Source organism: Buteo buteo, chromosome 12, assembly GCF_964188355.1.
Source record: "Buteo buteo chromosome 12, bButBut1.hap1.1, whole genome shotgun sequence".
In the NCBI taxonomy this organism is placed as follows: domain Eukaryota; kingdom Metazoa; phylum Chordata; class Aves; order Accipitriformes; family Accipitridae; genus Buteo; species Buteo buteo.
Window position 1 is genome coordinate 5,254,045 of NC_134182.1, and position 13,717 is coordinate 5,267,761.

Below are 13,717 nucleotides of genomic sequence, written 5' to 3' on the forward strand. Positions count from 1 at the left end.
CTCTTCTAGTAAAAATAATGCCATAAACGCAGTGCCACTCAGCCGCACTTCTATTGAATACCAACCTCACTAATGATCTGCTAGAATATCTCCTTCATGCTTGATTGTGTCCATCTGTATAGTACCACCTACTTCAGCAGAGTCTTAATGTTTTTAAAAGTCCTTCACGTCAGTTGATGAAAGTGCTACTGGAGAACTATAGCATCACTTGCTTCATTTGTGTGTCCCTTTCTGTGAAAATTCACCTCAATGAGGCCAGTTTGCAAGCCTCTAACAGCTGATGTTTGTGTCCTCTTGGCAGAAATTTTCTTCCAGAAGTGGCAGCTGAATTGCACAAGTGTCCAGCACTCATCCTGGACTGCATCAGACCTGGGAACACAAAATAAGCTACTCTGTGCTTCCCCCAGCCTTTGGACCCAGAACCTGTGAAGAAGAAATATACCTGCGTCAAAGGCAAGCAGGACAGGAGCAAGAGACAGGGAGTGAAGATGAAAGGAGAGAGAAAATGACACCTGCTCAGGAGCTAGAAAGACTGTTCAGAAGAAAGCCTGGAAGAAAAAACTAGAAGGAAAGAGTATGTTGAGATAGAGTGAGCAATGAACAAGTGAGCCCTGGGAATAAGTGAGAAGAGATAAAAGAGCTGATGGAAGGACAGAATTTCTGTTGTCCAAGACACCACCATTCTCCCTGTTTTCAAATTTATTAAGGAAAGAAGTCAGTAAAATTATATAGGATTTTTTTTTCCTTTTGTAATAGAATACCGTGGCCAAGCAATAAGTGGAAAAAAAAGCAAGATGTTCTTGGGAAAAAAAAAAATTAAAAAATTGATAGTGGTCTGTTGATAAACATTGAAGTTGATGGAATCTCTCATTGTTTGAGGGGGGCTGTTTTACTAGGCACTGTCAACTGCAACTGCCTTGATATTGGCAATCAAAATCCCCTATCTAAAACAGAAATAGTAAGAGCAGTCAATTCCCTTTCAAACAGTCCAGATACATGCCCCAGCCTTGACCTGGAGAAATTGCCTAAAGGAATGAAAGGAGCCCAAGTTCCCAGACAACTGGCTTTAAAAAACAAGGAAAGCAACTTGTGTCAGATGTTATCTAGAGACCTCTAAGAAACCAGCCTCTGAATAGCTCATCTGGCATGAAATAATAACAAATTGCAATCATCATGGTTTTGATATGGATCTGAATTTTCAAATGCATTAGCCTATACTTTCCACACCACAGCCTCCTGAAAGCCCGGCATTTAGAAAGGAAAGGAGCAGAGATGCAAGAAACAGTTGCTACATTTGAGAACACTGTCTCCATTCAAACTAAGACAATATCCAGATGGATCACCTCACGTTTTTATTTTCTGGTGTGGTAGTACATTTAGCTAGACACTCTTGGGATGTTTAACATCCTAAAAATGATCAGGTCATCCATTATATTTAATGCACTGATAGCAATCTCCTAACTAAAGTTATCATAACATCTCTGAGCAAGCACACTGCATGGGGAAAGTTTTTCTACACTTTGTGTTTTAATTCTGCTGAAGAAAATCAGATTATTTGGCTTCTTGATTAAAACATATTTCAATATAAATATTTTGATAAAATCTTCCCCTTAGTGTAATTTTGTTCCATTACAAAAGCATTGTAATAATTGGCCACTGATCTGAATATGAGAGACAACCGATTTTGTCTCATTTACTCTACTGCTTGTATTCCTTGCTAGATGGAGTCATAAAAACTTCATTGCTTCGTGAAAGATTTACATTTGTACCGATCTTCTGCAGTCTTATCCTCATGCAAAGTTCATCAAGGATGGCAGACGGTGCTGCTGGTTTAAATCCCAGTTTAGAATAACTTTGTCTTGTCAAAAGGAACTTTATTATGCATCTTTGTGGCCCCAATCCATCAGCATGAATGGCACGCCAAGCCAGGGATCATCAGGAAAAGCTCCAATTACATTCAGTAAACAAACTTCACTGCTGCTACTTCCAGTAGAAAATCATATTTAGTCAGCCTGATACAGGAGGCAACAAGTATCATAAGGTTACGGACTGACATTTATAAAGAGCTGGCAACTGTACTCAGTGACTCGGAGAACTCAACGTCCATAAAGAATGGACCATAAGATGAACACAACCCTTGCAAAAAAGGTAGGGAAAAGGCAAGTACTTTCAAATGTGATGGTGAGGACTGTTCATTTCTGTATATAAGATGCCACAATGCTACCATGCAAGCCATGAATGTTCATGGCTTCTCTATATGGATTCATTTTAAGAACAAGCATTATTCAGCACAGTGTGTGGAAAAGCCTTCTGCCACAGTGCACAAGTCAAGAAATAAGCTGTGTAAAGCAGCGTATAAAGCAGATCTGACAACCCTGTCTGAAACCTGTGCCTTTGGTGTTGGTGTCAACCCAAAACCATGGTTTTGCCAGACTAGCCGCTGACATTAATGATTTGCCACTGCCAGTACTAAAGAGCCCTTGAGACAGTATTTTATTACAGGAATATAATTTCTACTGTACCAGACATGTGCCATAGAAAACAACAAAATTGCAAAGCAAAACAAAAGTAGCTATTTGACAGAAAAATGCTTTCAGGCATTAGCAATATTACTTAACAAATATGGCACACGAGTTATAATTTAAAAGGTCTGCAAAGTGCTTCACACCGGTGTCAAACACCGCAGTCCTCACTGTATTCCTGCAGAAAGAAAGCCTGTTCAGTACTTTCCTTGATCACTGAAAAGAACCCTAAGCCGCCTCCTCTGCCACCGCAGCAAGCATCAGAATCTAAGTAGTTTCTTAACCTTCATTTCCTTCAATTTTCTAATTGGGAATTTATTGAGAATTAACTTGCAAATTACTGTTGAATAAATCTTTGATTTCTTTTTAATATGCAGAAGTAAATTTTAAGTTAGTGCTAAGTTTATCAGAGTTCTTTTTCTTCTTTTGGGAGTGGAAAACACCTGACTAACCAGCACTTGAGAACAAAAGGCACCATTTTTGGTGAGGCAGCAAATATAGACAGTGTTCTTTAAAGTGAGGGTGCAAAGCTGCCCTACCAGACTTGAACACTGTGGTGCAAGTCATGAAACAGAATTGAGATAATTTAAGAGGGATAACTGAGAACCTGGCTTAGAATGCAGAATCAACTGCATTACCACTACACTAACAGTCTTAGCGGCTGAACAGGTCAAGGACATGATTTTTAAGTCTTGCAAGGTTACCAGCACATAGTTAATAATTTCTTGCTGAATTTGAAGGAAGGAATACTACCTTGTAAATCTTCTCTAGTACTTACTACGGCACGGTAGATTTGCCTTGGATAAGAAGGAGATTCTTAAGCATTAGCAAGGAAAGCCCCAAGGAAATTGCGCACAATGACAAAGCCATGCTCCAAGGTGGGACAGCCATGGAGGAGGTTGCAGAGAACTCAGAAGGTTTTTAAGGTCAAAAATAAGAAGGAGATACAGAAAGCAATTATACCACAGGCTAGTTATAAAGCTTTGCCAACAGCAGAATGACAGAGAGCTTAGCTTGAGGGGAGCAGAAAAATAACTAGAAACAAGGCTGGCAATATGAATGAGTCATGTTGCCTAGTCTCTGGAAACAAATGTTGAAAGCATTTTGGCTGTGGGAAAGCATACTTGGATGCTATGTAGCAAAGGATCCTAAAGAGACTGCTTGCAATTCTGTATAGCAGAAGGGACACCTAAATGAAGAAAAGAAAGATGACAAAATGAAGTGTGTGCGTGTGCGTGTGCTTGGGAGGAGGAGGCTGTGTGGTGTGTCTGTGTGTGGTGGGTTGTTTGCTTGTTTAGGTTTCAGGAAACTGAAATTCATCCTGGCACGTCTACACTGATAGGAAGTGCAACATGGGCTAGCGTCAACATGGGGCTGTAAAGATTAGTTTGGGATGACTTAAAAATTGAAGAAGCCACCTCAGGTAGAAAGGCAAATGAGATCTATAAAACAAGGGAAACAAAGGAATGAAGAAGGGGTGGGGTGGAAAACCAATCCAGACTTTGGAGAATAGCGTAACAACCAGAAAAGTGGAGCCTGCAAATAATGTTGAAGAACACAACGTATAAAGGTTTAAGATGACAGATTTTTGTGCCCAGGATTTGGACAGTATAAAAGTTGGATTAGGTTGCTCAGAGTGGTCTGAAGGAATTGTTTCAGCTGTGTAAGAAATAATTTATATTAAGGAATCTTTAGCTTCAAAAGAACAAATAGCCAAACCAGCCACCATTAAGGGTGCCCCAACTCTGTTACCATGGTCAGTTTGGCATCATTTCTACAGGGTCAGATGTGCCAGCCTCTGGGGTTTCATGCACAGAAGCAGCTCCCAGAGCCCAAGGAGGTCACCAACAGGTGCCATGATTATCTGGGAAGCCACAAGGATCCTTGTGCCAATGCACACTGGGCATCCAGCTCACCACCTTAGCCCTTCTCCACCACAGTGTGTTCAGCACTATGCTAAAAGCAGCCGAAAAGGCTACTCCACTAGGTATCCATAAAACTGAACTCTTACCCTGAAAAATAAGTTTATTTTTCATCTACTGTTCCATCCTCTACATATCAAATCATTTGCTTCTGTAGTAAGCCAAATTTTGATATGTTTGACAAAAATTTTCCTCATTTGATGCTTTTATTTCAACTTTAAAATGGCTTTTTTTTTCCCCTGTCCTTTTTTATAGTTGTAACTGGAAGTAGACTACACAACTTTGGCCTTCCTGTTTGCATTTGAATCTGGCAAACGTCAATACGAGGCAGCACCGCCACCTAATAACTGTCTGATAACATGTATTAGAAAACAAGAAAGAGCATTCCCCCCCTCTACTGCCCCAAACTCATTTCCAATCAGTTTGATTGGGACTGTAATCAACTGCTAAAAAAGGACTGATTCTTCACAGGTATCAAGGACAGTATCTTTTGAAAAGGGAAGGGGGAAAAGAGACATCAACATTTTTTTTTTCTTTTTCTTTCTTTGCATTTAATTTGACAGACTGAAAGGGACTAAAAGTTGCCTAGTGGATAACAGCACAGGAAAAGTTTAAGTGCTAATTTTCTGTCTGGAACAATTGAAGTTTCTTCTCTAAAAGGATTAGTGGTGCCTGGCCACCAAGGCAGGAGAGCTTAGTTTCTAATGAATCCATAAACCCAGATTATTTTCCTGGATTACCTGAATTTCTCAAATGTATGGTTTAGACTGAATGACTTAAACTCCTAATTTACTATTCTCTGAGAGTAAAATGTGCTGTAAATTTTTTGAGACATATTTTGATTCCTAAAAATGAGTTTAAGTGCCCATATGAAGTATTCCAAATACACATACTTTGGTCTTCATTCTTCTTATATCGTAATCCAGGCATTTGCAAAACAAAGTGTTTTTTCAAGGAGAAGAAGGAAAAAAACCTCTATCCACAAAAAAAGCCAAGCAAATTTATATTACGACTAACCTGAGAAAGGTACTTTTAAGGTTAAAGGCTTCCAAGAAAGTAAATTCCTTCTACTAAGCCCATGGTCTGTGAGACAGACTAGTGAAGCGATTGGCAAGAAAAAAAAAAAAAAAAGAAAAAAGAAAGAACAAGAAAAAGAACAACACTAATACAAGAAATAACCTTCAGACTTCAAGCCCCAAGGTCGAATGTGACAGATGCTAGCGATTCCTTCGTATATTTTTCTTGACATCTATCAACGCAATCAATCTCAAGTGAAGTTGTAGATGCCAGAAAGGGAATAGCCTATCATGATTTGTAGTAACCTTCAAAAACAGGTGCTCTTTCTCTGTTAGAAGTGCTTTGTGCAGAAATATACATTTACCTACTAAAGTACTGGCTATACAGAGTAGTAGTATTTTATGGTTTCCTTGCTCATGCATGCACATTCAGATCTCAGGTTTTATTTAAGAGACACCTTTTACTTCACATTTTTAGACAAAAGTCTTCAGATGAATCTCAAGTTTGGACTAGTCTAGAGGTCCTACTCACAGCTCAAAAATCACATATGGCTTGCAATTTTAATAATTTTATGTGCTTTGTATAGGTATGCTTAAGTCAAAAGATGTATAGTTCATTACCAACAATTCTATGCAGGGATTCCACAGTCCACATCCCCTAAGTGTGGGGTGACAGAACAGATCATCTTGATCTGACACTGCCACAGCCTCAATCTCCCTCTGCCTCTAAAGTGTTGCAAGGATTTATAGGAAGACACAAAGTTCCACTGTCCTGGTTTTGGCTGGGATAGAGTTAATTTTCCTTCTAGTAGCTGGTATAGTGTTGTGTTTTGGATTCAGTATGAGAAGAATGTTGATAACACACTGATGTTTTCAGTTGTTGCTAAGTAGTGTTTAGACCAAGTCAAGGATTCTTCAGCTTCTCATGCCCAGCCAGCAGGAAGGCTGGAGGGCACAAGAAGTTGGGAGGGGACACAGCCAGGACAGCTGATCCAAACTGGCAAAGGGGTATTCCATAGCATGTGACATCGTGCCCACTATATAAACTGGGGGGAGCTGGCCAGGGGGAGCAGATCGCTGCTCGGGAACTAACTGGGCATCAGTCAGCAAGGGGTGAGCAATTGCATTATGCATCACTTGTTCTGTATATTCCAATTCTTTTATCATCATTATTGTCATTTTAGTATTGTTATTATCAACATTATTATTCTTTTCCTTTCTGTCCTATTAAACTGTTCTTATCTCAACCCACGAGTTTTACTTTTTTTCCCCGATTCTCTCCCCCCATCCTACTGTGCTGGGGGGAAGTGAGCGAGCAGCTGCGTGGTGCTTAGCTGCTGGCTGGGGTTAAACCATGACACCAACTAACATAAAGCAATTACAATCTAAAAAGGCACAGAAGAATATCTAAGAGAAACTACCCTGCTCTCTTTTATAGAGAAAAAGCAGCAACACGACAGAAGAGGCGGCGTGCCCAGCTCATGCAGGAAATGTGTGATCGATGTCAGAAGTTAATTCAATCCAGTAGTTCAAATCTTATCTTTTCAATCTACATCTGAACAAGGCTGGCATCCTGGTATTCCTGCTGAAGTAGCTCATCTGAGGATCTTCCCCACCTCCCCTATTCAGGGAGACCACAATTACCTTCAGTCATGTGAACAGTATTAAGATCCACTTGTTACATTATTTTGGGGGGCAAGAACATGATTATGGAATTAGTGATGAGGGAAGTCAACAATGAAAGACCAAATTGAAGTTATGCTGTCATTTGCTATGGGCTTATTAAAAAGTTTGGTTTGATATATAGTATATAATACTGCAATTTACCATTAGTAGTGCAAGTAGAGATGTAAATAGTAATGATAATTAAAATGAACAATGCTATTTTTGTCCTTGCCCAACTCTAACTTCTCTGAAATACAAAGATCAAAAGAAATAAAAATAAATCCTGTATGACAAACTCTGACCTTGTTGACAAGTTTTCCTTCTGTTTTCCCCACTCTACAGAGCACATTTACAATCTTACTAGCTTTATAATTATAAATTTAACAGATAGGAAAACTAGTAAGAGGTGACATGAAAAGTGGCCTCAGTGACAGTCGGACCAGCACCCAGAAGTCAACATTCAAATTGTGGAAGCAACTCTGCTTTGCTGAACAACCAATATGTTATACAAACATACTTGCTGCCTCCTCACCTCCAGTAACACAAAGAAGTCCATTAAACAGCAACAAGAAAGGATTGCATACAGCGCCACGGGAGCAGAAAAACAGCAGAAGACAGTACCCACATGTAGTGGCCTTTGGGATAAATCAGCAAGTGCTGTGCTCCATGGCAGGAATCTTAACAACCCTTTTGCCATTACAAAGGATTGATAACACTGCACTGATTCTCTCCCTGTATCATTTGCAGGTGCTTGTGAAACACAACAGAATTGCAAGAGATGCCAGAAGAGACTAACCATATAAAAAACACATCCACAAAGCCAGATCATCTAGAAACTCTATCATGCAACAAATCTAATTCTAACAGAATATAGTAAGGTGTTGTTCCCCATAGAGGAGTCCTACTGATTGCTTAGGAACTAAATCAGAGAAGGTCTAACCAAAGGTGTTCCAAAATCCATAGCTTAAATACAGAGTAAGATCCTTCTGCTCTTTAAAAAACATTAAAAGGTATACAATTCTGTTGAACTGATAAACAAGGACATAATTATCTTCTGAGTGGTAAGCACTGTTGCAAATATTATGTAGAAGAGTTGTTATTGTATTTGGCAAAGTTTCTGTATAATACAAAACAAGCATTACTTTGCCAGCCTCTGGTATTTCATCACTCAGGAACCATTCACAGCTATCACTTCTGGCATATTCTTCCTGGTGTCTGTTCCATCTGCCCTATCCTACTGCTATGTAATGCGTCTTAAAATTAGCTAGCTTTCTTCCTACGTGCAATAGATCAGCTGCAGAGAAATATGTCAAGTAAGAAAATAAAACAAATATGCATCTTCCATACAACAATTTCTGTAATGACTATGTCTCATTATGGAATTGGTCCACAGTCCACAGGTTTGGGCTATTTTTTTCTAGAGAGACCAGAGGAGCAAACAGAACACCACTAGTTCTGCCTTTGAGTCTTTATGTGTGCTGAGTATCCATTGAAATCACACCTGGCATTTTGCACGCAAAGACAACACGGTTGTCACCTGGTAACAAATAAACATTGGGTGCTATGCTGTCTCTACCTGACTAATAAAACTTCATAGCTTTACATATATTCTACTTAAAATCAGCTCCAAGTGCTGTCAACCGAAACCTTTGCTTGCGTGGTTTCACCCTGAATGAAACAGTAATACCTGACAGCATCTACTTTTTTCTCTTGTAAATGTAGGTGAACTATGAAGACCTTGTAAGATATTAATATATGTAATTCAGGTTATGTGGTTTAAAAAGGAAAAGAGAAAAAAAAAAGGTAAAAAGATACTGACACTGTGCATAGTTCAAGATATGAGAAAATCCACCCTGGAATTAATTTATTGCTTCACCACCCTTCAGGTGCATGTTTCAATAAAACATACTCATCCTGCTATGAGCTTGACTTTAAGCAATGGCATGGACTTACTACTGCACATATAAGTCACAGGGAACTACGCACACTTTACACCTCTTGTTTGCAAAACAATATATAAAGTGCATAGGCTCAAAGAAGTGTCACCTGTGAAACTTTAAAGTGGTTTTATTTCTAGCACTGGCTTATCACTGAGGAATTCAATTACCTTGTGCCTAGAGCTAAAATCCCTATAAAATTTTAGAGATCATTTGGTTATAGCATGGTCAAAGAATTCATTACAAAACAATACAATTCTTTGCAATTTCCAAGACAAAATAAAATATTAAACAGAACAGATTTCCACTGTAGGATTGCTAGTTCATTTAAGAACTTTATTGAACTATTCTTGACTTCTGATCAGCTATTCTTGATTCCTGTTCAAAGAAAAGAAGATTTTTACAAAAGTGAGATTTGCATGTTTTATTATCAGAGCTGGGATAATCAATATTATTTCTCCAAACAAAGGGCAGAGGAGCACTCATAAATCCTGGACTGAAGGTTCAGGGCAAATGATAACAAACTGCTACCCTATCATCTGTGGCTGCAGTCTGTGGGTAGATACTTAACTAACCCTGTGACATTTATGTGGGCACAATATCAGGGCCTTTCTGCATTGCTGAGCTGGGGGAAGAGCTACTACCTCTCACAGTGAAGAGACAAGACCAGAGGGGGAAAAATGAACCAGCCAGTTGCTCCAACTGCAAAGTTTTATAGCACACAGAGTATATGTGCTACACTTCTTGCAAGCGTATGGGATAGCCAAGCTATAACAAAACCCACCTTCTTTAAAAGCACAGACTCTCTTTACTGTGGTGACAATTTCCATCTGCAACACACAGCTAAGTAGTCCATATTGTCTCCAGCAGATGGCAAAGGTAGGCATTTGTTATCGTAGTTAAAAGTGATCCTTCCCTTCCCTTCAAGGCTCCTTACATTTGGCACTTGCCTGTCCTCCTGGTGAGTTCTGCCTGCCCACAGATCCAAGCTAGAGCTTCTCCATGCCGCACAGCAAAACATTTTACACACAGCAGTACTCCCCGCAAGTGCCAAGGAACAGCGGCATTGCCAATGCAGGAGGCACTTTGCACAAAGCATGTTTATTAGCTGTGACATAGAGCACAGCATTTGCAAAGAGCTAAGGAAGAAGACAGCTGCTGCGGCTCCCCTAATTACCTTTCCCCAGACATCAACAGTAATTTACAATTTGGATGATGTTGTTGGAACCAAATATGAGCTAGATCCACACACAAGCTCTCCTCCTCACTTTTATAGGCCATGTGTTATACGGGAATTACAACTATTGAAACTGTTTCCATGAGTTAGGTTATCTCCTATAAGGTTCTTTATTGCGCATTCTCCTTTTGCTACTGGAAAACACAGAATTTGCTGTAGACAGTAATCAGATAATCACATCTTGTTACAAGCACAAGCCAGCAGGACTTGCTATTAGAAACTCTCTATCACATCAAAACAAAGAACATCTGAGATGCTTAGTAAAAATTATGCTGCTTAACACACATTTCACAGCAGAAGTAAAAAATAAAAAAAAAATCAGTATATAGAACAGGTAGAACATTAGCCTCATGTATATCCAAATTCAATTCTAAGTTACTCCACTACTATAGCATTTTGAAATATTTACTGTGTTCAGCTCCTGCTGTTTTGCTGCTAACCAAAATTTAAAAGAATGCACAGGAAGTCTGACAAATTAAGACATCATCAACAATTAAGATTAATTGCACAAAGAGGATAAAACATTTCAAACAGTTGCACCCTTGAAAGATCAAAAGCTTTCCTCCTCTGGCAGTAGCTCTGAACTGCTTTATTGACAAGAGACGGCATTTAAAAAAAAATACAAACGCAAGACAAAACTTAAAATGTATGCAGACACATGAAACTGCAAAGACTCAGTAGATATTCTAAGCCCAACAGTGTACTTGGGTAAAGAAGTAGTAAAAAGAAATCAGATAGAACAAATTAGATAGAAAAGCTTTAAACTTAGGACGAGTATCCACACTATGTCTGTACTTGCAAACACTGAGAATAAAGATGATGTTGACTTAGACACTCACTGTTACATGGATCCAGTAGTTTGTTGATGCTTTGTATAGTAAAATAAGCACCAATCTCCAGCTTCTACAATACTTTAGACCCATGCAAGACAAACATCTACTCAGTGTAGTGTCCTGCTCCCCTTACTAGACATGCAGCACGCATTTTGTGGCTGTACTGCTGCACAATCATGTGATTTTTCTCAACTCAAGCTGTGAGTCAAATGAGAGGATGAGACTTACCCATGTTTCTCTGGACTTTCCACTGATAAGATTTCACTTCTGCTTTCGTCAATGGGAAGGACACGAGCAATATATTCTCCACTCTGCTGGTAAAACTTATAAACAGCCACTTGAACTATGCATTGGTCACTGCTGCTTCTCAGCCAAGGGCTCAGGATGATGGGGCTTGGCCTCCCTGATGCATTGAGAAACAGAAATGAACCTAGAACAGATGAGGCAACAAGAAAGCATTAAGAACAAAAAAACCAACCAAAAAGCCTCACAAAGTGCAGATGAATACTTGTAATTTTTATGCCACAGCAAACTCTGCAGCCCTTCCATACCTGCCAGTCAAAAATTACCTTTGCCAACTTGTTTGGAAAGTTTGCCCATTTTGTATTAAACCCATTAAGATCTTCCTGGACAGGCAATATTTCAACTCACCTTTGGATAGTCCAAAACAAAGCTTACATTTAGTTTTAACCCCCAGAAGAAAAGGCATAAAGTAGAAAAAGCCATAAATATTAAGGGCAGGGAAAAAATAACAAACAGTAACAATAAAACTCAATCAACCAAGAGACTTCCAAAATTAAGCTCAGGCAGGCGATTAAGGAGTTTTAGGTTTAGAATCTTGCTTTCATGTACCTATTCTTGCTAGACTTCATCCTCATCTCTGTAACCTCTCAGGTATGGTCCAGACCCAAACATTATGGCCTTGGTTCAATGGGATCCTGATTTGACAGCTCTGAGAGATATATATATATATATATATATATAATTTTATTTTAAATAATACTATCTATTTTTCTCACCCAAATGAAGAACACAAATTCGATAGCTTTACTTTCGCTCTTCTATAAACAGAAGAGTGCATCATTTTGAAGTCATTAGAGTCAGGATAAAGGCCTGACATAATTTTATTTCTTCCACAATTCATTCTAATGTATTAATTTTATATGCAGCTAATCCACATTAAACATTTCATTATTATCCAGTACATTGACTCCCTTGTCCTAATTCTAATTCAATACAATCTGAGGCTTATCCAATGGGACTGAGGCAATGTATTTTCATCACACTGTTGCTCATTTCAGGTAAGTCAAATTACTCCCTTTTGGCAGCTGACCAATTTACCAATTTGTCCACAGAGCAAGCACACTGGGGTGCACAGTTGGCAAATGAAAGGTGCAGTTAAGTAAATGAAAAGGACCAACACTTGAAGCAAGAAAAATCGTGATATCCCACAGATTCTAGCAAGACTGGTCAGATAATCAAGACAATGAGATTTCATTTCCTGGAGTGTCCAGTAATAAGGCCCGTCCTTTAATACTTAAAACATGCAGATCTGATGAACAGTTTAGTTTCATAGAAGGAGAAACTAAGGCTCAACAGGGCTGTAATTTAAACCTCTTTTTAAGCGTGCATGAATTTTAGCAGGAGCAGCAGCTTGTTTTAGAAAATACCAAGGTTGAATCTGCAGAGGAATGACCTTCCACATCACTAAGCATGGTTCAGCTGAGTTCCAGGGTGTCCAAGAAATCCTGTGGAACAGCAACGTGCGGTTCCTGCTCACCTTCACCTCGGTGTCTCAGCTGTGGACCACAAGGTGCAAACCAGCCATTCTGAGTTCCTGTGGTAGTTCACCTCATCCTAAAATGGATCTGGTGAATTGTCCCTTGGTAGTTCCCATTTCTCTCCACTGAACCAAGGGTCAAGAGCTCAGATTTGAATATCTCACTGTCAGATGCCAGTTTAGAACACAGGAATTGCACTCATGCTCACAGATGTCCCCTTTGAAAAAGTCTGATTTGGCAATTCATCTCAGGTCGCACACAGGGTAACAATGGAAGGGCTAAAAATGAAACCTGGATTCCTGTCAACCACCATGTTTCCCTCCCATACACACATTTATCACAAGCAGCATTTTTGACATACTTGTCAAAACCAGTGTTCTTGACATTGGCATCACATTAATGACATATCTAAAACTAGAAAGCATTTGTACTGAAAGAAACACACAGAAATACATAAGGTACAGCCTGCTCAGATGTTGAGGTTTGTAAACAGAGAGGAGTGAAATGTAGTCACAGCATTTTTTTTTTTTAATAACAAGATTCCTTTATGTGAAATACTAGTCTTTAATCCAGTTACTAACAGAATGGTTTGATGAGTTTAAACAAACTCTGTTGTTGTCACAGTTATATATACACAGTATTTTTGCTGGTCAGTTAAATAGAAAGGAAAATCCAGCCACATGTATCATCCTTCCCTGTCTTTCCCTTTTGTTGCAAACAAAAGAGAATTAGAGCACTAAATCTTGTGGCTTTAATTGTACCATCCCCATAAGAACACTGAAATCTGTGACATGAAAGGGAGCA

The 13,717-nt window shown here is 39.1% G+C and overlaps 1 protein-coding gene across 1 annotated transcript in view; it reads right to left on the reverse strand.

Annotated features, from left to right (window-relative positions):
• Positions 1-13,717, reverse strand: part of ALK (ALK receptor tyrosine kinase) — a 233,086-nt gene that overhangs the window by 157,377 nt on the left and 61,992 nt on the right. The window contains exon 3 of the mRNA XM_075042474.1: positions 11,361-11,562. Coding sequence (XP_074898575.1) covers positions 11,361-11,562 — 202 coding nt within the window. The remainder of the gene's footprint in view (positions 1-11,360; positions 11,563-13,717) is intronic.